Consider the following 27,064-nt stretch of genomic DNA (forward strand, 5'->3'; position numbering starts at 1 on the left):
TGAAAGCGCGAGGAGGTGCAACCACTGCCGGGGCGGGGCTTGCCGCGAGCCACTCAGAGGGCGCTCTCGTGTTCCCGTTAGTTCACTGGCTCTGCCGGCGGGAAAACCCGAGCTCGAGCCCCGCCTTTAAGAACGTGCCCAGTGCCGAGAGGTTTTCTTTGGGGTTCTTGGGGGTGAGGCTACCTTCTTGTTGAGGGGTTATTCGGGCGGGTGGGGCGGAAATTTTTCAGCTAACGGCCGGCCAGGTCTCCCTGAGTTTAGGGACGAGATGGTCCCGATTCCTTCAGTTTGAGGATGAAGTGGATAGGATTCCGTCATTTGGGGAAAGCAGGGAGATGGGTCCCTTTCAGTCTGAAGCAAGAAGTGAAAATAGGTTCCACTCAGTTTTAAGGAAGACGTGGGGTCATTTCCCTTTAGTTTGGGTAAGAAAAGGGACGGGTGGGTGCCCCTCGGCTCTGGGAAAATTGAGTGAGGAGGTAGAACGTTTTTCTCAGTTTAGGCTAAGATGTGGGATGGATGCCCCACAGCTTGAATGAAAAATGGAGACGGTCCTCCTCAGTTTGGGGTGAGATAGGCCAAATGCCTCTCAGGTTTGGGGAAAAAGGTGAGTGGATCCCTTTTAGTTTGAAGGAAATCGATAGGCTGCGTTTTCTCATAGTTTAAGGAAGGAAGATAGGTTCCCTTCTGTTCATGGAAAAGGTGAGACTTCCTTGTACTTTGACCGAAACGGAAGCTGGATGCTCCTCGATTTGGAAGAACAGCTTCCTTATCAGCCTCGAATGAGTTGGGCCCCGTGTGGGTCTTGGGGTTTCTGGGGACTTGAGGAAGGACAGCGTTGTCCATCACGTCTTTCTGGGAGCGCCCAGTGCGCGTGCGCAGCGCTGGTCTGGGCGGGGGCCCGAAGGGGGTCCTAGGCTCTGGAGGGCGGCGGCGCACTGCCCCCTGCCGTCTGCACGCGGCAGCGGCGGGGCCCGCGCCTTCAGTACCAGCTGCGGGCTCCTCGCCGCGGGTCTGCACTAGCTGTGAGGGAGATGAGCCCCTCCGGCCCGCACCCCGCCCCCCGCAGACCCCCTCTCCTTCCGCGACCCGCTACCTCCTTCGGCGGGTGGGAAGCGGCCGCGCCTCCGGAGGGCTGGGGCACCTCACAGCTCTGAAACCGGGTCAGAGGAGCTTTGGGGAAGGTTTGGGGGATTGGACTCGAAGGAATAGGTTTCGGGACTTGGAGAGCTGGACTGGGGGGTTTCCAGAGCTCAGACTGGTCTAGAGCGGGAGGAGCAAGGGTCCAGAGTCCGGACGCCCGGGGCACGGTCTCGGAGACCGGACCCGGCTTGGGGGTTTCGGAGCTGGGATTGGGGGGAGCGAGCCCCACGTGCTTGTGACGCGGGGGCGGCCGGTAGGCGCGGCGGCGACGCGGGGCCGGCGGCCGTGCGGTGCTGGGAGGGCTGCTAGGCAGGCAGCAGGATGCTGCTCGCCTCACTCCCGCTGCTCGGGCTGCCCCTGGCGGGGGCGGCCACCACCGAAGCGCCCACCCAGGAGCCAGGGTCGTCCGGCGAGCCTCCCCCAGGGCTGGCGCTCTTCCGCTGGCAGTGGCACGAGGTGGAGGCGCCCTACCTGGTAGCCCTGTGGATCCTGGTGGCCAGCCTGGCCAAAATCGGTGAGTGCGTGTGTGTGAGCGCCAGGCCAGCGGCCGGCAGCGGACCCGCCCTCAACCCCCAGTCCCCAGATCTGGGTCGGCTTCTTGCACAGTGCCAGGACTCAGGTTCCGATTCCACAAATCCGGGCTCTCAGAGTTCCTGCGCCCTCTCTTCCTCCTCCCCTCCCGGCGGTGGAGGTCTGAGGATTGGCCTTCTCTGAGGGCTGCCCCAGCTCTCTCCAGCCTCATCCCTACACTCCTTTGCTCTCTCAGCCCCCCTCCTCCGCGTAAGCCCTTTGGTCTGGCCTCTTCTCCACCAATCTCCAGGCTCCTAGAAACCTCTGTCAGCAACAAAGATGTGTGGGGATATTGTGGAGATAGTGTCCTCCAGCAAATCCAGGCATTCTGGATCTGCAGAAGCAGTCTTCCCAGGAGACCACGTACAAGTGTCCACTCTCTTGGGATACTAGACTGCCACTTTTCCTCTAGCTCCCCTCTGCTCTCCTATAGATGCACCCTTCTTTAGGTGTGCTTAACAGGATCCCCCCCCCCCCAATAATTCAGGTCTACATTCTTCCCATTTCAGGGTAAAAAAAAAAAAAAAAGAAAACCTTCCATTTATTAGGGCCTTACTCTCTGCTGCCTACACTAGGTGCTTTCATACATCCGACCTTCTTCAGTCTGCACAACACTGAAGGTTGTTCTTCACATTCCTTACCTTGAATAGAGCTGCTTTTCCTTGTCTTTGCCCCTTCCTCCCCACTTCTGAGCAGCCACTGGTCCCTCCTCCCACCAGAGACCCTCCTCCTTCTCCCTGTTGTTCAGGCTCTGCTGTGGGGGTGACTAATTATAGCTGAGCGTTGCTACTCACTCCCCAGCTATGCTGGCACAGGCTGTACTCCAATCTCACCAATACAGTCTTCCTGTAGGAATCACACAGCTTAGAATTTGCCCCTCTACTCCCCCAGGGACTCTGCTGGGGATGAGGGGAGGCTGGGCAGGAACAGAACTACTTTCCACTCTGTTCTGGCAGCCCATTAATAACAGAAAATGGGGCCTGAATGCCTTCAGGGAACCTAGCTCTGCCTGAGAACAGGATTTGGTGATGGGTTTTTGGATTGCAGTGTTGGGGCTGATGCATGCCCTGGAAGTGAGAATGGAATGGAGTCCCTGAAGGAGAGGAGGGGGGAACTGAAGGTAGGGATGTGTGTGGGCAGATCTATGACTGAATTTACCTTAGAGCCTGGCAGCAATGGGAGCAAGTGGGAGGAGCCTAGATTTGGGAGCTGAGAATTGGGTTTGCTGAGGAGTCTATGAGTTGCGGGAAAGTTACTGTCTTATATGGGGCTTATATAGCAACAAACGTAGTTTCCCCCATAAATTCTAGTGTTTTGGCTAGGTTGGAAGTCACCTCCTCTGGAGGTAGAAGAGAGCCTCTTCATTAGCACCCCCCCAGACACACACACACACACACACACACACAGACAAATCCTCACAGAGGATGGGAGAGATCAGTAGGACAATCCGGGATACCTTCCCTCAGCTTCATTGCTAGGAAGTTTTTTTCCCTTTTATTCAACAGAAATTTATGTAGTTCCCATTATGTGCCTGGAATTGCTCTAAGCCCTTTGGGTACAGCTTCCAAAGGGCACACTGTCTTAGCATTGGGTCTGACATATGCTAATGTGGAGGCCACTTCCATTATCTGCCACTCCAGGTATGGGCAGAGGTGTTTACTTCGGATCTCAGGGCCCAGGGGAAAGCCAAAAGAGTTTATTTTAGTGGGGAAAGAGGAGTGGCAATAATGCTAGACACCCATTTCATACTTCTCTTCTTTTCCTGGGGACAGGTCCTGTCATTATTTTCCCACAGAGCCATTTTTTAAAAAAGATTTTTAATTTTTAAAAATTTTTAAATATTTTCTTTTCTTTTTTTAAAGATTTTATTTATTTGACAGAGAGAGAGATCACAAGTAGGCAGAGAGGCAGGCAGAGAGAGAGGGGGAAGCAGGCTCTCTGCCGAGCAGAGAGCCCGATGTGGGGCTCGATCCCAGGACCCTGGAATCATGACCTGTGCTGAAGGCAGAGGCTTAACCCACTGAGCCACCCAGGCGCCCCAAGATTTTTTATTTTTATGTAATCTCTATATACAACTCAAAGTCACAACCCTGAGATCAAGAGTGGCATGCTTCACTGACTGAGCCAGCTAGGCACCCCTTCCCTAGAGTCATTTTCAATCAACATTTGTTGAGCACCTACTATATATCTGATATCCTGCTGGACACATTCACACTATATCATTTTATCCTCACCCTGGGTGAAAGGTATTTTTCCTATATTACAGGAGAGGAAATTGAAGTTCAGGTAAATTAAATAGTTTGAGATCACACATTAGAAAGTGATGGAGCCAGAAGAACTGGAGATCTTCTTGCTAAAAACCCAGTGTTTTTAAAACTGTTGTTTTAATTTAATTTAAAGCTATTGTGTCATTAGTTGAGCCTATATAATGAGAAGCACATTGGGTTAGGATGTATAATATGTGTTATGGTCTAGTTAGGAAGCAGGACATAATATATTAGGTAATGTTTACTGAGTGCGTATGATAAAGCACTGGGTTAAGTGCTATCAAGTAGATTGTTTTATTTAAACCTCCCAGCAACTCTATGAGATGATGACTGTTTTTATTCCCATTTTGCTCATGAGAAAACTGAAAGAGAGGTGAAGTTAAGTGCTCAGAGCCCATGGAACTAGGAAATAGAGGAGCTAGTTTTCAAACGCAGACAGCCTGACTGTAGAGGCCCTGATTTTTATAGCTATGTTATGCATAAAAATATACCAACTAACATTTGCTGAGGCTCAAATAATAGCCATGAATAAGGGAGCTCAGAGAGAAAGGTGAGGTCCCCTGAGGATGAGAGTAGAGAGGAGGGGACATTTCCAGAAATGGAAAGAGCAAGCAAAGGCCTATGTTACCATGACAGAAGCACCAAGAGACAGACAACCTTAGCTGCAGCAGAGGGCTTGTAGCCATGCAAGCTGGAGATGTGAGCAGTCTTGCCTTTCTTTTCTCCTCCTTGGTCCCAGGGTCAGGTTTCCTGACCTTGGATAACCCTCTGAGACTGGGAGGTTAAAGACCTCTGTGTGTGTGTGTGTGTGTGTGTGTGTGTGTGTCTTCCCGTCCCATAAGCTGATAGATCCTGCCCTCTTCTTGCATTGTAGTGTTTCACTTGTCTCGGAAGGTGACATCGCTGGTTCCTGAGAGCTGCCTGCTGATTTTGCTGGGACTGGTGCTTGGAGGCATTGTCTTGGCTGTGGCCAAGAAAGCTGAGTACCAGCTGGAGCCAGGCACATTCTTCCTCTTCCTGCTGCCTCCTATTGTGCTGGACTCGGGCTATTTCATGCCTAGCAGGCTGTTCTTTGACAATTTGGGTGCCATCCTCACCTACGCCGTGGTGGGCACACTATGGAATGCCTTCACAACAGGTGCTGCCCTGTGGGGCCTGCAGCAGGCTGGACTTGTGGGTAAGTGACCCTAGGACCTGGACTGGCAGAGGGAGATTTTACTAGATTCGTCACCCAACTCCCTTCTCCAGCTCTGGAGATCCCATATTGGCAAGAGCCATGCCCTGAGAGCTCCATCTTAGGTCGCTCCCACCTGGAGTGCAAGGCAACACTCCAGATGGGCTTTCAGCCTTCATTTAGGTCTCTGCCAGTTGAGTCTGGGCTCCTGCAGCATGACAGCTGAGCAGAGGCCTGGCTCCCAGCTGTGTGTGGGCTGCCGAGGCTGGGAAGCCTGCATTACTACTCTGCTGCCTCCTGCCCTCTGTCACCACACTGCCACTTGCCAGCCTTGCTCCCCTGAGATACGATTCACTGTTCCATGAGGGCCAACCATCCTGGCTCTGCCCAAGTCACGTCAGGGTGGTTTTCTGTTATTATTATTTTTTCTTAAAATTAAGATTTTTTTTTTAACTTTTTAAAAACGATTTTATTTTTAAGCAATCTCTACACCCAACATGGGGCTTGAACCTACAACGCTAAGATCAAGAGTCACATGCTTCATTCAGTGAGCCAGCCAGGCACCCCTTTACTTTTCTTTTCTTTTTTTTTTTTTTTTAAAGATTTATTCATTTATTTGAGAGAGTACGTGCGCATAGTAGGGAGGGGCAGAGGGAGAAGAGAATCAAGGACACTTGCTGAGCGCTAAGCCCGAGGCGGCGCTGGATCTCAAGATGCTGAGATCAGGACCTGAGCCAAAACCAAGTTGGGCGCCCAACCAACTGCCACCTAGGGACCCCTAATTTTTTTTTTTAAAGTAATCTCTACACCTAACATGGGGTTTGAACTGGTAACCTTGAGGTCAAGAGTCACATGCTCTTATGACTGAGCCAGCCGGGCACCCCTATTGTTGTTGTGTTGTTGTTGTTGTTATTATTACTATTATTATTATTATTTTTAAAGATTTTATTTATTTATTTGAGAGAGAGACAGAGAGAGCATGAGAGGGGAGAAAGTCAGAGGGAAAAGCAGACTCTCCAACGAGCAGGGAGTCTGATGCGGGACTCGATCCCAGGACTCTGGGATCACGACCCGAGCCGAAGGCAGTCACACAACCAACTGAGCCACCCAGGTTCCCCTATTATTATTATTATTATTAAATCCACATTATATATCCACAGAATGCAGTACATTACACTGAGTGTTCTCTCTTTACTTATCCCAGGGACTCTTTACAGCAACCCTTTTAGCATGTAAATTGTCCCACTTAATAGATGAGGAAATAGAAGTCCTTAGGTTCATTTGATAATAGGTCCAAGGTTAGTAGGAGAGGTCTGTTTTACTGGGGCTCTTTGCCCTCAGGATGCCTTCCTACTCCTTTCCTCCTCATTTCCTATACCCAAATCCATTCAATTCTGAATTTTGATAATTCAGACTTCTTCCAAGGCACAAGGGGAGGTTTGCAATTTCTACTTGAGGACTCCAACCTGGTTTTCCGAATGGGTGAGTGAACTCTTCGGGGCAGGAAGGGAAGGGAGGACATTAGATAAGAATAACAATCAGTAATATCTATTAGGTGCTTACTATGCATGAGGCTCTGGCTAAATAAAGAAGCTTTTGAGGTAGATACTGTTACTATTCTCAGTATATACATGAAGAAACTGAGGCTCACAGAGACTCTATGTCATATTCAAGTTCTCCCCATGGTGAGTGTTTTCCTAGCATACTGAGCTCTCATAGATGGACAGTCCCTCCCCCTCCTGCTGAGAATTGTGTCACATCCCTTAGGCTGAGAACCACAGATGTGGGAGAAAGCACTCTCTTGTTCTTGTCTCTAATAAAGCCAGTCAGCAGCCAGTTTCCACCAGCTAGTGGTTCTTACTACTGTAGTTGAAATTTTTATTCTCAGCGCCCCCTTAACTTTTCAGGTTACTTAGAGCTTTCTTAGCCATCTCCTGGGTTGATTTTGCAGCAATCTCGTGAGGTAGGCAGATGAGGAGGCATGGCTTAAGAGAAGTCATGTGACAGTGACAGCGCCAACATCACAGAGCTGGTAAGTGGCAAAGCCAGGCCTTAGGCTCAAGTCTCCTGACCTGCGGGCTGATACTCTTCACCATCCCAAGTCCTCTCTGGGCATCCTTGTTTCCACAGTGGGGTGGGAAGCTAGGGCTTGTCACAGGGAATGCTGTGGGAGACTGGATACCTCACCAGCTGCTGTCCCCCATCTATCCCTCAAAAGCCCCTCGAGTGCAGGCCAGCCTGTTGGACTTTCTGCTATTCGGGAGCCTCATCTCAGCAGTGGACCCCGTGGCTGTGCTGGCTGTCTTTGAGGAGGTGCACGTCAACGACACTCTCTTTATCATCGTCTTTGGCGAGTCCCTGCTCAATGATGCCGTCACCGTGGTGAGAGTGCTCAGTTGGCTGCCATTCCCTGACCCCCGCTGCCATGCTCTGACTGGTTGGGTGTCTGAGCATGCTCAGACCCTTACCTGGGTCTCCTGGGGAAGAAACATGGCCTCAGTTTTCACCTTCTCCTGGCAGTCCCAGTTGGGGCTTCCCTCTTCTTGCTCCTGACTCTCCTCTTCTCACTCAGGTGCTGTACAAGGTCTGCAACTCCTTTGTGGAGATGGGCTCTGCCAACGTGCAGGCTGCTGACTACCTGAAAGGAGTCGGTCAGTATTTTCCCCTCTTGGCTGGGTTGCTGAGTCCCTGTCCCCCCAGCTGCGTCAGGACAGCAGAGGCTGTTGGGTTGCCTCATTCCATTCCCTCCACTATGGAGAAATGGGGTCCCCCAAACCTGAGAAGGAGTGGCTCTCCCGGGATCCTGGCTTTGGGATCCTGACCCCCGGGGAGTACAGTGGGCATTGTCCTCCGCTCCCTGCCAGGCAGCAGTCTTGTCTGCCCGGGTGGGGTCCGGGCCAGGGGTCATGCTGACAACCCACTCCTCCCCCAGCCTCCCTGTTTGTGGTCAGTCTGGGCGGGGCAGCTGTGGGCTTAGTCTTTGCCTTCCTCCTGGCCCTGACCACACGCTTCACCAAGCGGGTCCGCATCATCGAGCCGCTGCTGGTCTTCCTCCTCGCCTATGCAGCCTACCTCACTGCTGAAATGGCCTCGCTTTCTGCTATTCTTGCGTGAGTCCTGGGGGCCTTGCATGTAGGCAGCTGGGAGGGGGCATTGGAGATGGTTGCCCCTTACGTGGGCAGAAGCAGGACCCTGAGGAGGCAGTAGGCTTCCCTGAGCCGTTGTGGTAGTGGGAGCCTCAAACTCCCCTGGGGAGATGACAGACCTCAGGTAATGTTTCAGGACCTGCCTGTAGCACTGCCCTGGGCACCTCAGAACCCAACCTTCTTCTGCCTGAAGCACTCTCTGGGGTATAGGCTGAGCTAGAAGTGGACCTCAAGGCCTGGTGCCACCAGCTGTAATGGCTGCAGCACTGTAAAAGGTGCCTCAGAGAGGATGCTAGTCAGAGCATGTTTCTCCCAGCTTCCCCTCCAGGAGGCACTGAGTGGGAACCTGCAGATTTGGAGCCTTATCCCAAGACCAGCCACCACTAGCTATCCTGAGATAACCTCTATGTCTCTGGGCTCAGCTCTGATGGCCTGACATCCTGTGATGGGCAACACCCCTCCTGCGGCACGCTCCAACCCCAGAGGTTGCAGCCCCTCCTTACTTGCCTTGTCTGTCCATTCCTCTCCCAGGGTGACTATGTGTGGCCTGGGCTGTAAGAAGTACGTGGAGGCCAACATCTCCCATAAGTCACGCACGGCTGTCAAATACACAATGAAGACTCTAGCCAGCTGCGCTGAGACTGTCATCTTCATGCTGCTTGGCATCTCAGCTGTGGACTCTTCCAAGTGGGCCTGGGATTCTGGGCTGGTGCTGGGCACCCTCTTCTTCATCCTGTTCTTCCGAGCCCTCGGTATTGCCAGTACCCTCTGGTTTCCCACTCTCCTTCCTGCCCTGCCCCAGTGCATCCCCCAGTTTGAGTCCATATCCTTGTCAGTTCCTAAGCACCCCCCCCCAGCCCCGTTGCTCACCCTCCCAACCCCTGTGAGACCCTAGCCCAGATACTTGGTGCCATCCACTCCTGGGTCCTCCACTCCCAATGCCCTGCTCCCACTGGCCTCCCTCCTGCTGTAGGCGTAGTCCTGCAGACGTGGGTGCTGAATCAGTTCCGGCTGGTCCCTCTGGACAAGATTGACCAGGTGGTGATGTCCTATGGGGGCCTGCGGGGGGCTGTGGCCTTCGCTCTCGTCATCCTACTGGACAGGACCAAGGTCCCTGCCAAGGACTACTTTGTGGCCACCACTATTGTGGTGGTCTTCTTCACAGTCATTGTGCAGGTGGGAGAGCCCATGAGGCTGGGTAGGGAGAGGGTCCGGCAGGCCCTGGGGGAGGCATGGAGCCTTTGGGACCGGGGCTCCTCTCTTTGGGGAATAGGGATTTGACTTACCAGACCTTGAATGCAGTGAGGTGGAGGTCCAGAGCTGAGGTCTAATTATGGGGAGAGAAAGGCAGCAGGGAACTGGATAGGGCAGGGCTCACCTGCTGCCTGTCCATAGGGCTTAACCATCAAGCCACTGGTCAAGTGGCTGAAGGTGAAGAGGAGTGAGCATCACAAACCTACCCTGAACCAGGAGCTGCATGAGCACGTGGGTACCAAACCCCATCCCTCCACCCATACCTCTCTTCCTTCTGTTTTGAGCAGAGTCCTGATCCAGTCCCCCTACCCACCCCCTTCTAGACTTTTGACCACATTCTGGCTGCAGTGGAGGACGTTGTGGGGCACCATGGCTATCACTACTGGAGGGACAGGTGAGGGAGCTCCCCCAAGGCTCCTTCAGCAACACCAGCCCCACCAGCCAGGGCAGCACTGGGGATGTGCCACACTTCTGAGAAGGGATACAGCCAGACTTGGGCTGGCTGACTTCTGCCAGGAGCTCTTCAGTGGCATCCCAGTACTCTCAGGATAAGACAGGTTTTCCCAGGGAAGCCTGCTTGGCCCTGTGTTGTCTGGCACCTGCCAGACTCCAGCCTCATCGTGCTCTGCTCTGCCTTCGACTCTCTGCTTGCTCATTACACAGATCTGGTTTAGAACCTCAGGACCCACTGTGCATCCCCCACCCTGCCACTAGGACCTTTGCCCATATTCTATATATCAGAACATTCCCTGCCTCCTTCTCAACCTACTTAACCTCTGTTCAGCCTTCAGATCTCACCATAGGCATCAAATCTCTAAGGAGGACTTTCCTGGCCTCCCTGACTAGGACAAATCCCTATCATACTCTATCCCTTGTAGTTCTTGTTATGGTTGCAATTTTAGTTATTCGCAATAACTTCAATTTAATGTCAGTCTTTCCCATAATGCTTTAAGTTCCATAAGGGCCAGGAATAGCTATGAGATACTCCATGGCTGAGGCCCACATCAAGAGAGCCAGGCCAGTGCTGGCAGTGCCCCTGCCCCATTTGAGGAAGGGCCAGCCAGCTGGGCTTTGGGGATGGCACTCAGGGCTGGGCCTGACATCCTCCGTAGGTGGGAGCAGTTTGACAAGAAGTACCTGAGTCAGCTGCTGATGCGGCGGTCAGCCTACCGCATCCGGGACCAGATCTGGGATGTGTACTATAGACTCAACATCCGGGATGCCATCAGCTTCGTGGACCAGGTGGGCCAGCAGCCAGTGGCGGGTTGGCAGGTAACCAGTAGATCAAGACAGGAAGGGGTGACAAGCAGGCAGGACCTGAGCAGGCAGTTGGGAATTCCCAGCTGACTCCATGGTCTGATGAAGTGGCAGCTGCAGGAACCAGCCTGACCTGATGCTGAATTCAGAGTCTGGCAGGCAGTAGAGAAAGCTGAGAAAGAGCTAGACTCTAGAGTCAGCAGATGCAGTTCAATTCTTACCGCTTACAGGCTTGTGATCTTGGGTAAGTCCCTTATTGTTTCCTCAATTGTAAGAAAGCAGGAATGAGAATACCTATGTAATGGAGTATTGTGGATTCAATATTTAAAGTGCATAGCACAGTACCTAGAAGATCAAAGCGCAGAATAAGTGTTAACTATTGTTCTTTTTATTACCCTTTGACTGTCTGGCCACCCTCCGTCTGACTGCCGTCTGACCTCTGTCTTGGCCCCTGCAGGGAGGCCATGTCTTGTCCTCCACAGGGCTCACTCTGCCCTCTATGCCCAGCCGCAATTCTGTGGCAGAAACCTCTGTCACCAACCTGCTGTAAGTCCTTTAGCCCCCTTCCGATTCCTCAAGCTCCTCTCTACTGGGCCCTCTCTCTGCACCCTTTCAGGGAAGATGTGTGGGCACCTTTGCCTTTTGCCCTCCCCTGGCCTGTGCCTCCCGGCCCCTCCCTAGCACACGTGTTCCCTGCCTCCTGCAGGAGGGAGAGCGGCAGTGGAGCATGTCTGGATCTGCAGGTGATTGACACAGTGCGCAGCGGCCGGGACCGGGAGGATGCTGCGATGCACCACCTGCTCTGTGGAGGCCTCTACAAGCCACGCCGCAGGGTGAGAGCAGGCAGGGTGTGAGAGTTCCAAGGGAGAGCTGGGGGGGTGGTGGGGGGAGGGTGGTCTGGGGAGGCCATGACTACAGGTGCAGGAGGCAGTTGGTGCCAGCTAGTGGAGAGCTATAAATGCCCAGTTGAAGAGCATGGGCTTCATCTTGTAATAACTTTTAGCCTTTTTTTCCCTTTTCTTTCTTTCTTTCTTTTTTTTTTTTGAGAAAGGGTTGGCCTGATACAAGCACTGTTTAAAGATGTCTTCTTCCGGTAGCAGAGCACAGACCAAATGGGAGGGGTGGGGTGAGAGACAGGGAGAGCCAATTGGGAGGCTGGAGTGAAACACTAGATCAAAGCTGGGTGGTAGTAAGGGAGAGGAACACATAGGATTGGGTGGTTGTCTTGAAGGGTATAGGAGGGAACAGACTACAGAGGGCTTGATGGGGTTGCAGACAGAAGCAGGAGTGCTGAGGAAGCCTATGGGACCAGCTCAGCACGGGGGAAGGCAGACATCTCTTAGGTAATGTCAGTCCAAAGCAGGTCAGGAAGCTTTGGGGCTAGAAGGCCCAGCCTATCCAGGAGGGAATCTGCTGCAACCCCACAAGGGGGCAGCAAGCCATTACATTGAACTTTTCTGAACCTGGAAAGCAGCTGTTACCATTCCTGGCAGTTTTTTGTTTTGTTTTGTTTTTTTAAGATTTTATTTATTTATTTGACAGAGAGAAATCACAAGTAGATGGAGAGGCAGGCAGAGAGAGAGAGAGAGGTCAGCCCTGAGCAGAGAGCCCGATGTGGGACTCGATCCCAGGACCCTGAGATCATGACCCGAGCCGAAGGCAGCGGCTTAACCCACTGAGCCACCCAGGCACCCCCCATTCCCGGCAGTTTTAACAGTCAAGGTTGTTTCTATCATTGAGGCAGAAGTGGCTTCCCCTAACTCCGTGGCATTAACTGGCCCTAATTTGACCCTCTGCAGCTCTGCAGAATAAGCCTTCAAAGGTTTCAAGACAAGTTCCCTTTCACATAGGATTTCTTGCCCTCAAGCCAGCATTTCCTCTCCTTGGTGTGTCTTCTCTGGTCATAAGAAACAAGACCCAGAATGCTTCTCTAGCTGTGGTTGGCCAGGGCGTGGCATAGGGGCTCTCTTACCTTTCTAGTTCTAGAATTTGCCGTTCTCTTCCCGCTGCTCAGAATCTACCCAGCTTTGTTTTACCATTCTGAGGCTTCATATTGTCCTTACAATCGGGCACCCCCCCACCCTGCCATGTCTTCCTCAGTTAATGGCTGTTAAATGCTGTCTTATCCTACCTGTGGGTTTTTTTGTTTCATTTTTTCTTAAGACAAATTTTACTCATTCACAAAACTAGACAATAAAATAACTCATATATCCATCACTCAGCTCCTCTAATTATCAATGCATGGTTAATCTTGTAACATTCTGTACCCCCACCTCACCCCATCCACACTTTATTATTTTAAAGCAAATTCCAGACATATTACCTCTAAATATGTCAATACGTATCTCTATGTGGCAGGAACTCTATACGTATTACATGTATATATACATATATTTTATATATAGAAAATCATAGTACTATTATCACTTACAGCAAATAATAATAATTCCTTCTTACATGAAATATCCAATCAGTGTTCATAAACATCTTTTTTCCAGATGATTTTAATCAGAATCCAAATAAAGTCCACACTTTGCATTTGGCAAATATGTCTCTTTATTAAAGAAAAAATCTCTAATATATTGTTCCTTTTCCTTTTCACCCACTTGCTTATTTATTGAGAAACTAGATACTTCGTTTTGGAGAATTTCCCATTTTATAGATTTTGCTGATTGTATTCCAGGGGCGGTGTTTAACACGTTCCTCCATCCCCTGTATTTTCTGGTAGCTAGATCTAGAGGCCTGGTCAGATTCAGGATCATTCAGTAGGTGTGCTGTGTATTTCTTCCTGTATCACATCAGGATGTATGTAACAATTGGTTGTCTATGGATGTGTGTGCATAAGATTGGTCAATGGGTGCAGTTCCTGTATAGTCAATTTAAAAAACTGGAGTAAGATTGTGCTTATCCCTGTTAAATGTCATCTTATGTGATTTAGCCCATCATTCTATCGTTTGGATCCCATATCTGGCACCAAATATCTGTTCAGATTCACATGATGTGAAAATTTGCTAAGTCTGCTAACTTTGTGTTCATCCAAATCAACATAAAATGTTGAACAGGATAGAGTTGAGGACAGAGCCCTGTGGACTGCTGCTAAAGACTTTCCTCCAGACTGACATGGACCAAGTATTGTTGGGTATGGTTACTCAACTAGTTCTGAATCCACTTAGGTACACCATAACACAATCTATGATTCTTCATGTTCTCCACAGAAATGTCGTCAGAGAAAGAGACAGAACTGTCATCAGAAAGAGACAGGAGTGTTTAGTATGCAGTTACAAGTATGAGATGATAGTTTGAGAGAGAGATGAGGGCTAGAACTTAAGATTTATAAGTAGTCTTTATCATCAGAGGTTTTCTCACCTGGTGACATCAGAATCCCTCGTGGGAGTTTGTTAGAATACGAGTTTGCTAGAATAGTATTCCTGACTTTACCTCCTGGAAATTCTGAATTTGTAGTATGGAACAGGCTAAGAATCTGGTGGGCTTAGTCAATTGTCCAGGTGATTCAAATGCATATGGTCTGATGGCGCCCTGGTCTCAGTCAGGAGGCTGGCTAGCTGAAGCTGGGAGAAGGGCTAGTTTACTCCAGAGAACATTTGGAAGGGAGAGAGGAGGGCCAAGGACAACACAGTGAGGACTCCACATGGGAGAAAAGGAGGGGGGAGGAGCAGTAGCAGATGGTGTGTCTCGGAGGTGTGGGGCAGGACAGCTGGATGCTCCACAGAGGTCAGGCCAGCGCCTAACCAGAGGCCAAGCCTTGGCACTGGTGACCAGGGAGAACGTAGCACCATGGACTCGTGGACCCTGGAGTTGTATTTCTGGCTTTTTTTTTTTTTTTTAAGATTTTATTTATTTATTTGAGAGAGAGACTGTGAGAAGGAGCATGAGCAAGGAGAAGGTCAGAGAGAGAAGCAAACTCCCTGTGGAGCTGGGAGCCCGATGCAGGACTTGATTCTGGGACTCCAGGATCATGACTTGAGCCGAAGGCTGTCATCCAACCAACTGAGCCACCCAGGCGTCCCTGTATTTCTGGCTTTTAAGAAAGTAATGCATATGAGGGAAAGTGTCAGGATCAAAGTATGAAAGTTTGGCAGCAAAAGGGAAGCAGTGCCTTCAGTGGAAAGCTTTCTTCAGGGGAGTACAGGCAGGAGCATGCTTAAAAGCAGGGGGTGGTCATGGTGACCACTCCTTCAGTGAAGGTTCTGGGGCAGAGGGGATAGCAGGGAGCCAGGGGCTGATGGAGGCAGGGAGGAATGGGCTGAGCAAGGGAGAGGCCAGGGTTCGGGGGAGGCCTGGGGGAGAGCTGATTCCTGCACCACCCGGAGAGAGGGAGAGAGGGGTCCCTCTGGGTGATTAGGTCAAGGAGGGCTGATGGGAGACTTGAAGAAAGCTCTTAGAACCGGCTCAGGGCAGCAGAAAATACAAGGTATAGGAAAGGATGGTCCTGGGGAGGTGAGCCCAGATGAGATGATTCAGACCAAATGGCAGTACTTCTATCTGGCGGTCTAGGTAGGTATGTAGTGGGCTTGGTCTTTGTGAGGAAGAGTGGGAAGGAACAGATGATGGGCGTGGTGCTGAATTGGTTGCAGGTGGCTATTGGACCGAGAGGGTCCAGGTTGTCAGGAGAGATAGTTCTGGAAGTCCAAAGTTTTTGTAGAAATGGCTGGCTAGAGAGTTCCTTGTGGAGGGAGAATCCTGTGTACCTTGCGGGTGGTGTGGGCCAGGCACAGGGACCAGGCTCCTAAATGGAAGTGCAAAGAAGGAAATAGTAGTAGCCCTGAGGGATAAGATACAGGGCCCCCTGCCTCTTGTTACTTCAAGTCAGAGAGGATTGGGAAGGGCAATACAGGATAGGGATGCCAGATTTGGAGGGAATAGGTTTGTGATAAAAATAAGTTTTTTTCCCCCAGTGAATTGAGAATACAGTCTGTCTGGGTTCCTATTTCTTCTTCTTCTTCTTTTTTTTTTTTTTTAAGATTTTATTTATTTGACAGACAGAGATCACAAGTAGGCAGAGAGGCAGGCAGAGAAAGAGAGAGGAGGAAGCAGGCTCCCTGCCAAACAGAGAACCCGATGCGGGACTCGATCCCAGGACCCTGAGATCATGACCTGAGCTAAAGGCAGTGGCTTAACTCACTGAGCCACCCAGGTGCCCTTATTATTATTTTTTTTAATCCATGGTTGGTTCTGGAAAAACTGGGCTAGCAGAGCCTATGGTGCATATGGTGCTGTGGCCTGGGTTCCTGTGGGAGGCCAAGGCTCCCAGCCTCATGGCAGGGTGGGGCTGTCATTGCCAGTACAAAGCCAGCTGCAGCCGCCACTTCATCTCAGAGGATGCTCAGGAACGGCAGGACAAGGAGATCTTCCAGCAGAATATGAAGCGGCGGCTAGAGTCCTTTAAGTCCACCAAGCACAACATCTGCTTCAACAAGAGCAAGCCACGACCTCGCAAGACTGGTCGCAAGAAGGCACGTGCTTTCTCTGGGACTTCTGTTTGGGGCTGGATGCTGATGGTGCGGAGTTTCCAGCTCCCAAGTATTGGAATCCAGCCCAGGGGGCCCCCTAGGTGGATAATCCTCAAGGCCTTGGTGGGTACAATAGTTTGTGTTCCCTTTTGCGTCTTCCTGGAGTCACAGAAGGGTAAGGTGAGGCCTTCTGAGGGAGATCCACCTCTTGTCATGTGGGTGGTTACCTGCTGGGATGCAGCAGGACCTTTTACCAGAAATGAAGCCAGCAAGAGAAAGGCAGGTTCCTGGGGGGCAGGGGCAGGGGGAGCTCCGTGAGTCCCTAATTCAGCCCAGGCTGAGGCATCCAGAGCCCTTGCCAGAGCAGAGGTTACTTAGACTCCAGACACTTGCCTGGGGGGCCAAGGGCAGATGGAACCAGTGGGACTGACATAGATTCTGACAACAGGGCTGGGGTTTTGAGCTGGGGTCAGAGCCTTAGGGTTTTTTTTCCTTGGTCCTCAGAAGGATGGCTTGGCTAACACTGAGGCCACAAATGGGAAACCTCTGCGAGACCTGGGCTTTCAGGACACAGGCAAGCAGGGAGTGGGGGTGGGGCTGAGGGAGGAGAGATCTGGGAGGGCAGATGTCCATCAGCCAAAACCTGGAGGATCTCCTCTGTGCTGCATTCAGAGCCATAGACTTTTGAGGCTCCTCCCTTCAGGGACCTGATGGGCTTCCCTGATTTTCAAAGCTGGACATATTCTAGGCAGATCTCCGTTTATGGCAGGAGGCGTCTAATGGCTACTAACTACAGGTTATAGGCCCTGAGGACTTAGAGAAGGTGTCATGGAGAAGGGGCGAGCTTGAAGGGTGTGCAGCCCCTGAGGCCCAGTGTCTTGTCTGCAAAACCAAGAGTTTGGATGAGCTGAGCACTGATGGGCCTTTCACCTTTCCAGATGCTCGTATTTTCAGTTGATGATGGGCTCTGGGGCTGAGAGGACAGGATGGAGGAGGTAGAAAGTAAAACCTCCCCACTGGCTTCCTCTGAGGAAGCACCCCACCTCCCTTCCTCTCCAGCCCCAACCCCTAGGCCAGAACTGAAGTAGCCAGAGGAGAAGGTAGGGGGCTGTGTCAGCTGTGGGCGCTTGCCTGGGTGGACAGGGAGCTGGCTTGGGATTATGAGGCACCAAGAGGCAGCTGCCAGGCTGGCCATCCCCACTTGCTTCTTGTCCCCGTCCAGCTGCTGTGATCTTAACTGTGGAGTCTGAGGAGGAGGAGGAGAGTGACAGTTCAGAGACAGAGAAGGAGGACGACGAGGGGATCATCTTTGTGGCTCGGGCCACCAGTGAGGTTCTCCAAGAGGGCAAGGTCTCAGGTAATGCTTTCGTCCCAGCCTCGCTCCTTCTCAGGCAGGCCGGAGCTGTGCAGCTGCCTTCTTCCCTTTTTGCTCATGGCCTTTCCTCCAGACAACTCCCTTTTCCTACTCATTTATTCCCCAGTCAACATTTACTGAGCATCTCCTTTATAATCAGACATCTGACATGCCTGATCTGACTCAGTCTTCACAACAACCACAACCAAGGTGGGGGAACTGAGCTCATAGGGCCAGAGGGACTTGGGACTTGCCCAGCATCCCACAGCAGAACCAGAATTCGAACCTGATCCATCTGACTCCAAAGCCTACAGCCTTTGTCACCACTTCCCAGCCTCCCTTTACAGTCTGGCGAGGCATATGAGGTGACAAGCAAACCTAACACTAGGCTCTGTTGTGACCCAGGCTCAGTATATCTGCCCTCAGGTAGAGCCCCGGTGAGGGTGGCAGCCTGGCCTGGGGGAGGAGTCTGAATTCATCAAAATGGCATTGTTGTGAATAAAAAACAATGTATACATGTTTCCATATGTGGAGACCTAACTTCCTCATAATATCACTGTAGCTGGCTCTGCAGAGGTCATTTAAAAATTTTTTATTATGGAAAAATTGCAGAATATACAATAGACAGAATAATAAAGTAAACTTCCATTTACCCATTACCCAGCTTCAGCAATTACTGACTCTAACCAATCTTATTTCATCTACTCCCTCACTTATGCCCCCCTCTTCTCTGGGTTCTTTTGAAGCAAATCTCAGATAATATATTATCTCCTCAATAAACACTCGAGCATGTATCTTTAAAAGATACATAGTCTTCTTAAAAAATACTAACCACAATACCGTTATCATATCTAAAGTCTTTATCGTGTGTTCAAATCTCCCTGATTGTTGTAATTTTTTTTTTTTAAAGATTTTATTCATCCATCAAAGAGAGAGAGGGGGAGAGAGTGAGCACAGGCAGACAGAATGGCAGGCAGAGGCAGAGGGAGAAGCAGGCTCCCCGCCGAACAAGGAGCCCGATGTGGGACTCGATCCCAGGATGCTGGGATCATGACCTGAGCCGAAGGCAGCTGCTTAACCAACTGAGCCACCCAGGTGTCCCTGTAATTTTTTTTTTTACAGTAGATTTGTTCAAATAAAAACCCATACAAGGCCCACATATGACATTTGGTTGCTAAGTCTCTGTAACCTACAGCAAGTGGTCTCAAGGGAGTGGTAGTGGAATGACTCTGCCTGCAGGGGACATTTGGCAATATCCAGAGACATTTTGGTCGCCACAACTGGAGAGGTGCACTTGCGTGTAGCAAGTAGAGGCTAGGGACACTGCTGAATGTCCTCTGATGCACGGGACAGCCCTACAACAAAGTATCTGTTCCATCTTGTCAGTGGTGTCAAATTTGAGAAACCCTGATATATAGGTTCCTACCCCTTTCCTTTCTTTCCTTCCCATGTATTTATTGAAATAATCTGGTTATTTGTCCCACAGTCTTCCCTTGTCTGGATTTTGCTGACTGAATCCCCTAGGCATCATTTTCGTATGTTTCACTGGGCCTTATATTTCCTTTAAACCAGTCATTACATCCCGATCAGACTTCGGTTCAGATATTTTGCTAAGAACCCTTCAGAGGCAGTGATGGTGTACTTTGTATTGCATCACATCCGGAAACACATCCCCGGTGGGGTCTCTCTTTTGGGAGGTTACTGCTGATCACTGGGTTCAGGTGGTAGCCCGACCCCTCCGTAGTGAAGTTCACCCCCAGCTGTCCAGCTGTCTTCAGGACCACTGACGGTCATTGCCAGTCCCAGCACTGCATCCAGGACTCTCCATCTCTTGTCTGCATTACCAGCACCACTTCTACCAAAAACTTCTCCTCAGTGACTTCATTACTTTGAGGTGCAGCTCATACAGGAAAGAAGAGATATATGCTCATTTTTGTCCCTTTCACTTAATAGTTCTCAGACCAATGAAGCCTCCTCCAAAGTTGAAGAGTGAATTTTGTTGTTGTTTTCATTGGTGGTGGTGGTGGTTAAAATTTTAATATTCTGGGTCTTTCAAGAGAGGGAGTTTTACTTCCAATCACAGCATCAGTGCATTTCATAATGTACTCGACTGCGCAGGACTTTTCAATGAGCGGGTAGACCCAGCGCCTATTATATGCAAGGTATTGTACTGACTTGGGAGAGCAGGGGGCGGGATGTGGCCAGGGGGCTTCTTTTCCAGAACCTCGGACTTCCTGTCATGCAGTGGCCTGGCCTTCTATGTCGGCTGCTAGCAGTGCGGGGCCTCTTGGCCCAGGTCCCCTCTGTGGCACAGTATCCAGCCTGCTATGGGGTTTGCATGAGCTCATGCTCTGGGCTCTGTCCCACCAAACAGCTGTGGTGGAGGCCCAGGCCGGGCGTCCAACACCAAAGCCTTTGGCGTGGAGCCCCACGATCTCCCTTACCCTCGCTGTTGTCTCCTCTGGAACAGGGCCTGGCAGGATGTGGTTTCTGAGGCCAGTGCTGCAAGCTGGTGAGGACTTGATCATAGATGGGCTTTTATCCCTGCCTGGTGCCTGCTTTCTCTTGATTGAATTATCTTCTTTTGTTCAGTCAGTATTTGCTGAGCAACTACTGGGTGCCCAGCCCTGTGCTAGGTGCTGGGGATAAAATAGAGAGCTTGCCCTCATCCACGAATCATACATATGGATGTATTAGGGCAACTGTGGAATGAATATATTTATGAAAATGTGGTGATACTTGAGAAGGATTCCACTGTGTTACTGATGAGTGCATTATGTACTCTCTGTCCTCAGGGAGCCTTGAGGTGTGCCCAAGCCCACGCATCATCCCCCCCTCCCCAACCTGTGCAGAGAAGGAGCTACCCTGGAAGAGTGGGCAGGGAGATCTGGCAGTCTACGTGTCCTCGGAAACCACCAAGATTGTGCCCGTGGACATGCAGGCGGGCTGGAACCAGAGCATCTCGTCCCTGGAGAGCCTGGCGTCCCCGCCCTGTACCCAGGCCCCAACTATGTCCCGCCTGCCTCCTTGCCCACTGGCCGCTGAAGAGCCCCAGCCCCCTTTCGACCTGCCTTACGATCCACGCCCTAGCTTCGCCTTTCCACCAAGCCTGGCCAAAGCTGGCCGCTCTCGCAGTGAGAGCAGCGCTGACATCCCCCAGCAGCAGGAGCTGCAGCCCCTCATGGGACACGAGGACCGCACCCATCTTAGCCCACGCACAGCCAACTCCCACTGGTGCATCCAGTTCAACAAAGGTGGCCGGCTGTAGCCTACGGGCTCAAGGAGGAACAGAGGCTGGACCCCCCCCCCCCCAAGGGAAGTCTTCCCTGGGCAATGGACAGAGGAGCCCACTTAGCCTGACAAGGGGCCAGAGGAGCCTGAACTAGCAACTGGACTTCCTTGGGGCAGGTCAGAGGGGTATCCTGGACTGGTCCTCACAGGGGCCCTTTCACCACCTTCCCTGCTCCTAATCCCTGCCACCTTCCCTTTCAATAAGGCCCTTACCCTGGCTCAAGACCCCGTCTAGAACTTCTAGGTCGTAGGCCCAGCCACTTGGGAAGCTGATGCCCTTTCCTCAGTGGGTCCCCCTAGGGTCACTCTAGGCAGCTGTTCCTGCCCCCAAAGTGAGGGCATCATTCCATAGCTGATGCTGGCCTTTCCTGCCCTCCACCCACTCCCCAGCATCAGCTCAAGGACAGTGCTCTGGCACTGAGGCTATTCGAGGGGCTGGTCCTCAAGAGAGATGGGGTAGGAGGTGGAGCAGGCCTCAACCTTAGGCTTTGCTGCCCTGTTGGGTCCGCTACCTATAACCAGTTGTGGGGGGCGGGGGGACAGTGGGAACCTGTGTCCAATTCTTGCTTTATTTCCTTCCCTTTGCTGCCAGTTACTGGGGCCATAGTTCTTCCTTTTCCAGGATCAAGGCCACAGGGCTGGGCCAGGCTTCAGATCCGGGCTATTTCTTGGCAGGGGTCACTCTGAAGATCTGCTGCTCTGTATCCAAGTCTGGATCTTTCAGATTCCTGGGTCTGGATTTTCTGAGGAAGGGAGATAGTGGCCTCTGGGCCGTGACCACCTTGACATTCCCCAAATAGGAAAGGAGCCAGGTATTCCAGGGCCACCATCTCACTGCTCTGGGGCTGGGATACCTGGCTGCAGTGGTAAGCGGGCTGACTGGGTGGCAGGAAAATTTCCTGGGGTTAGCACCTGTCCTGTGTCTTGTATCTTGAACCTAAGACACATTAAACATCTCTCAGATGAATGGGTGTCCTGTGTCCATGTGTCTGGGGGTCCTAGGGCTGCAGGGGCAACTGGGGTATCTGATGAGGGAAATACAAACTTATGACTGTCTGCCCTGGGCTCCCAGGAGAGAAAATAGAGGGGGATCCTGGGAAGGACTGCTGGGCCCTCTGGACCTCTTTCCCTCCTCCCTTATATCTTCCAATATGGTCGCCTGAGCACGGGACCTGCAGTGGCAGTTCAGGGATAGCTGTTTGGGCATACAGTCACAGAACTGGGAGCCCACTCTAAAATGGGGGAGGCCAGTGGGAAAAGAGACTCCAGGAGATAGGTCCCAAGGTACCTAGAGATGCAGCCAGCACATCCCGGCACCAGATAAGCCTTCCTTGAAAATCTGGAGGCAGGTATAGGACAAATAAACAGAAGTCCTCTGCACATGGCAGGTGGGAGGCAATCTCAAGGGAGCTGGTTACCATGGGAGTTTACACTCTAAATTGGGTAGTGTGGGGTCCAGAAACATCTAGGGACCAAAACCCTTAGGTAACAACAGCCCCGGATTCAATTCCCACTGTGTCTGAAGTACATCCATCTTTATTAAGATACAACACATATACGACAAAACTCACCGGTTTAAAATGTATGTAGTTCAGAGGTTTTTTTTTAATATATTCACAAAGTTGTACAACCCTCATCACAATCTAAGTTTAGAACATTTTCATTATCCCCAGGAAACCTTGTGCCTATCGGCAGTCATTCGTCATCCCCTGCCTGCCCGGCTCTAGGGAATCACTAATCTACTTTCTGTCTCTATAGATCTGAAGGACTCTCGACACTGCGAAGGTTACACAGGTAGTCAACAAGCACTTCCCTTCTCTGGGCTACAAATGGGAAAACGGGAAGAACTGGGCTTTGCCCTCACATTGTTTAGAGTTGGCAGTGATAGGACCTTAGAATTAACAGTCCAGCTGTCACTTATCAGATACGGCAGCTCAGGCAAGTTACATACTCTCTGTGAGTCTAAATGTCTTCATCTCCAAGACGGAAAAGCAAGTATACTTATTTTAGAAGTTTGCTGTCAGGACGAAGTGAAAAAATGATAAGAATCTAGTAAACAGCATGTTCGCCATTACAGGTTTTAGACGCAAGGCGAGGATCGTGGAAAGTGCTGTGGGGTTCTGAGGAGATCTGGGAAGGCTTTGTGAGGAGGAAGTGGATGTGAAAGTGTGTGTATGTAAGGGTTCAGACAATACAGGCAAAGTTGGGTGGGTGGGTGCCTTCCAGGTAGAAAGAACCGCATAAACAAAGGATGCCCAGAGCACATGTGGCAAGATGCTAGGAGCAGTGGCTGATGTGCTGTGAAGAGACCAGCCGGGGACACAAAGGCTGGGGTTGTGGGGGTTGGTGTGGGAAACACTGCTGAGTTGTGGAGGGGGCAGAGAGCTGGCCGGGGAGAACTGTGATCTGGGGAGTGGTATGGGCAGTGATATGCTTCAGGGAGCTCAAATGCAGTTGGTGCCAGATGGAATGAAAGAAACCCCCGGTGGAGGATGGACTGGTAGAAAGGAAGGCTGGAGACGGGAGGCTTGTTCTGCTCAAGCAGCCTAAGGACATGAAGAGGCTGGAGAGGGCAGGCAACCATTCTTAGATTTTAGGGTCGCAATCCCCAAGAGGTGTCAAACATGCAGGTTCCTGGGGCACCTGGATGGGTGGCTCGGTGAGTTAAGCATCTGACTCTTGGTTTCGGCTCAGGTCGTGATCTTGGGGTTCTAAGATCGAACCCCATATCGGGGCTCTGCAGTCAGTGGGACGCCTGCCTGAGATTCTCTCTCGGCCTCTGCCCCTCCCCCTCCTTACTTCTTTTCTCTCTAAAAATAAACCTTTAAAAAAAAGCCATGTAGATTCCTGGGCCTGCCCCAAGGTTCTGACTCAGCAAAGTAATGGGGATGCAGAGATCTGTAATCTTAAGCAGCTCCTCAAAAGGGAGATCACAGAAACGACATCCTTCGAGAATTTGTAGATTAGAAAGGTGGTAGAAATCAAAACCACATAATCAGGCAACTAAACGTGTAGGAGGAGGGGGTACAGAGGGACTCCTGGGCTTGGTGCTGGGTAACTAAGGATGGTAGACTAGCTGGGAAGACAGGGTTAGCCAGAGATGGAGGGGGAGAAAGCAGGTGAGTACAGCTGGGGGAGAGGCAGGCATGTGTGTAATAGGAGAGTGAGCAAGTCCTGGGTTGGGCAAGATGGTAGACAGGGCCTTTGGGGTGACCTAAGTTGCATCCAGGCTTTGAAGGAGGAAGGAGTTGGACTAGGGGAGATGAGCTTTCCAGGTAGAGGACAGTTTGCAACAAAATTTGTGATCAGATGAGTTTTCCAGGCCAGTATGGAGTTTGGAGTTTATTTAGGCCAAAAGTGAGAGCAATCTGGAAGGTCTGGGGTATTATCACACTTGCTGTCTGAGGCAGTACTGAAGAGCGTGTGCAAAGTTTGGGGTAGAGTAAGGGCAATGACTTTGGGTCTCTTATCACTAGGCCCACAGCCCCCATCGTATTTTTGATTGATTTGTGTTGGCAAGGAATGGGAGGCTGAGGGAAGGCTAGGGACGGGGCAGGGGAGGGAGAGATTTTATGATCTGATCCCCATTTTATGATCTCAGTGGAAAAGGCTGCTATGAGTGGATTTTGCTGCCAGCAGAGCCACAGAGAAGGGCCCCATGAGTCACTGTTCAGTCCTGCAAGCTCAGCCCTGCAGAGCCTGCTGTGGTCAGCGGCCTGGGTTGGTTCCAGGCTCAGTTCCCAGTATTCCCCCACCAGACCTCTGTGTGTCCCCATTTCTATCTGTATCTTTGCCATCCTAGGGCTGTGCAGTTCTCTGCCTTTTCTGTCTTCCCTCTGTGACTGTGACTCTAGTTCACAGCTGGCTTAAGGATAGGGAGCCTCAGGAGGGCAGGTGTAATGTGACCACTCTCAGGGACCCCTAAACATTTATTCTATGCCAGGCCCTATGTTAAGTGCTGGAAGTACAGAAGTGGACAGTACCCTCTGTTTCCATGAAGCTACAATGCACATTCTATGTGGAGTGAATAAACCAAGGCCTGACCCTGATCCTGAATCTGTCTGCCCACCCGTGCCTGGCTGTGCTGGGGCCAGCTATGGCCTGTGGCTTGAGGCCTCTTACTTGCCTCTGGTATTGGGGGGGAGGTATGTGTGCCTGCCATAGGTCCCCCCAGATCTTAGCACTCCTAGGAGGCCTGGCTGGTGGCTGGGGGTGGGCAGACAGTGGGCAGCAGAAGGAGAGGGAGGGAGCAGGAGGCAATGACTCAATGGGGCGGCCCTGGGACAACTGGGGAGGGATCCAAGGTTGGTCCTGATGCTCACAAAAGCTAGAGGAGAGTGGGACCAGGTCCTGGCTGGGCGTTGGGGATGGAGCAGGACAATTCCAAGGCTCCTCTGACAGATCAGCTCCGAGAAGAAGGCTCCTAGGTAGCTGGCCTGAGAGTCTGGACTTGGGGTGCTGATGTGGCAGCTGGGATCGGGGGGAGCCGGTTGCTGTTGTTACCACTGTGCCTGCTCGGAGGCTCAGGTCTGCTCCTCTGGGAACCTCCAGGCTTCTGAGAAGGTGCCTGCTTTAGAGCCAAGGAAGCCATAATACCCACTGCCCCCTCCCCTCCCAGGAACCAAGGGCCTGAGCATGTTGTGGGGCATCGTGCCTTCCTCTGGCTACATAGCCTATCTTCTTACAGTCTTCCCACAAATTTGGGGGAGTGTCAAGCCAGGCACACATGCCCTAAAGGCACCTCACACCTCAGAGCTGGGAGGGATCTCACAGGTCAACTCTCCAGGTAACTTTCACCAGTTCAGGATCCCCTGACTGATGGTGAAATGATGGGGGGGGGGGCACGAACACAGCCCAAATGCTGGCAGCGACAGAACATCTAACACATGGGACACATGGGGTCTTCCCTACTCCTATTGACAACCCCAGGAAAATAAAAGGAATGACTTACTTTCTTTTCTTTCCTTTTTTTTTTTTTTTTTAAACAGGTGAGTAAGGTGAGGCTTAAAGGGAACTGAGTACTGAGTCGCTGGAGCTCACGCAGCAGGTAAGTGAAGGAGCAGGCCCTGGGTTAGTGTCTCTGGTTCCAGGACCCTGACCTCAGTCCCAGCCTCCTTGGCGGGACTTTGTGGGGAAGGGTGGTAGGTGAAAATACCCAGGAACGCACCAGAGTGGAGGGTCTGGGCCTGGTAGATTCTGGTAGGCCTGAGTCTGCTCCTACCCCCAGAGGCCTCCATACTCCCTCCCTCCCTCCAGCCCAGACAGCAGTCCCCAGCCCGGCACGGAATTCAACAATCTGCCTCTTAGTGGCCCTGCCTGGAAGGAAGATTGAGCGCTGCAAGGGAGGGGTGCCTTCCTCCTACCCTCCACGAAGATACCCCTATCGGTTTCCAGCAGCCCAAGCAGCTGGTTTGGGCTTAGAGAATTTCTCTTTCTAGGGGCCTCCTGAGACCGTGGGCTCACACTTTTCTTCTCCCGTGAGGAGTGAATGCTCCCAGTTTTGAGGAGAGAGGGTGAGGTAGTTCCCCCCACCCTCCCATACTGCGTGCATTCAAGAGCAGAAACCTCACCAACCCCGTCTCCGCCCCCGAGTGCCCCACTCCCCTCCCCACGCAAGTCCCTTCCCTCGACCCCCACGCCTGCCGCCCACCGGATCACTCACCTCGGGCACTTAACACCGCCCCTTCCCCAGCAGGGGGCCGCTTCCGGCGTTCCCAGGCAGGCCCGGGGAGTGGGCACAGCAAAACGGCTGGTAGTCTCTGCCCCTTCCGGGCTACAGAAAAGCCAAGTCAAAGTAAGGGGGCCCTGAGGGTGCGAGTGGAGCGGAGCCGCCTGGCCCCGAGGGTTGGGGTGGGACGGCGGCTGGCGAGGGGCGCTGCAAGGGCCGGCCCCTCCGCGCTTTCCTGGGGGTCCCGGCGGCTGCCGTCGGGCCTGGGATGGGATGCAGCTCTGTCCTCCGGCCCCCAGGGGGCGGCGCGGCGCTGCGTCCTCTGCCGCCCTGCGTTCCCTCCCCGCGGCCAGGAGGCGGCGCCCGTGGACGCCGGGCGGCGCGCTGTACCCGCCGTCGACGGCGGTGCGGTAAGTTCGAGGGCTCGGCAGGTTTGAGGGCTCGGCTACGCGATTCCGCGTCCCGGGGACGT

At 52.0% G+C, this 27,064-nt stretch overlaps 2 protein-coding genes across 8 annotated transcripts in view; both read left to right on the plus strand.

Moving 5' to 3' along the window:
* The first annotated feature begins 81 nt into the window (after positions 1 to 81).
* SLC9A5 (solute carrier family 9 member A5) lies at positions 82 to 26,321 on the plus strand. Of its 4 annotated transcripts, none has more exons than XM_004744408.3 (16): positions 82 to 1,654; positions 4,852 to 5,154; positions 7,370 to 7,533; positions 7,724 to 7,802; positions 8,084 to 8,261; positions 8,829 to 9,049; positions 9,271 to 9,473; positions 9,693 to 9,782; positions 9,875 to 9,945; positions 10,664 to 10,793; positions 11,266 to 11,354; positions 11,515 to 11,641; positions 16,112 to 16,282; positions 16,784 to 16,853; positions 17,502 to 17,636; positions 25,913 to 26,321. In XM_004744408.3, the coding sequence occupies exons 1-16, from the start codon at positions 1,462 to 1,464 to the stop codon at positions 25,918 to 25,920; spliced, it is 2,232 nt and encodes a 743-aa protein (XP_004744465.1). In that variant the 5' UTR covers positions 82 to 1,461; the 3' UTR covers positions 25,921 to 26,321. The 4 variants fall into 4 exon arrangements, with proteins under 4 accessions (XP_004744465.1, XP_004744463.1, XP_044932103.1 ...); XM_004744406.3 differs by lacking the exon at positions 25,913 to 26,321 and adding an exon at positions 20,429 to 21,022 and having other exon boundaries at positions 83 to 1,654; XM_045076168.1 differs by lacking the exons at positions 82 to 1,654; positions 4,852 to 5,154; positions 25,913 to 26,321 and adding exons at positions 6,195 to 7,183; positions 20,429 to 21,020.
* The window catches only part of PLEKHG4 (pleckstrin homology and RhoGEF domain containing G4), a 10,712-nt gene continuing 9,557 nt past the window's right edge, over positions 25,910 to 27,064 (plus strand). Inside the window, exons 1-3 of one of the 4 annotated variants that reach the window (XM_045076166.1) lie at positions 25,910 to 25,971; positions 26,363 to 26,437; positions 26,620 to 27,002. The gene's annotated coding sequence lies outside the window, so the exon portion shown is untranslated. The other 3 variants (XM_004744398.3, XM_045076162.1, XM_045076164.1) reach the window with 3 other exon arrangements.

Source organism: Mustela putorius, unplaced genomic scaffold, assembly GCF_011764305.1.
Source record: "Mustela putorius furo isolate JIRA1106 unplaced genomic scaffold, ASM1176430v1.1 tig00000174_pilon_pilon_pilon, whole genome shotgun sequence".
Taxonomy (NCBI): Eukaryota; Metazoa; Chordata; class Mammalia; order Carnivora; family Mustelidae; genus Mustela; species Mustela putorius.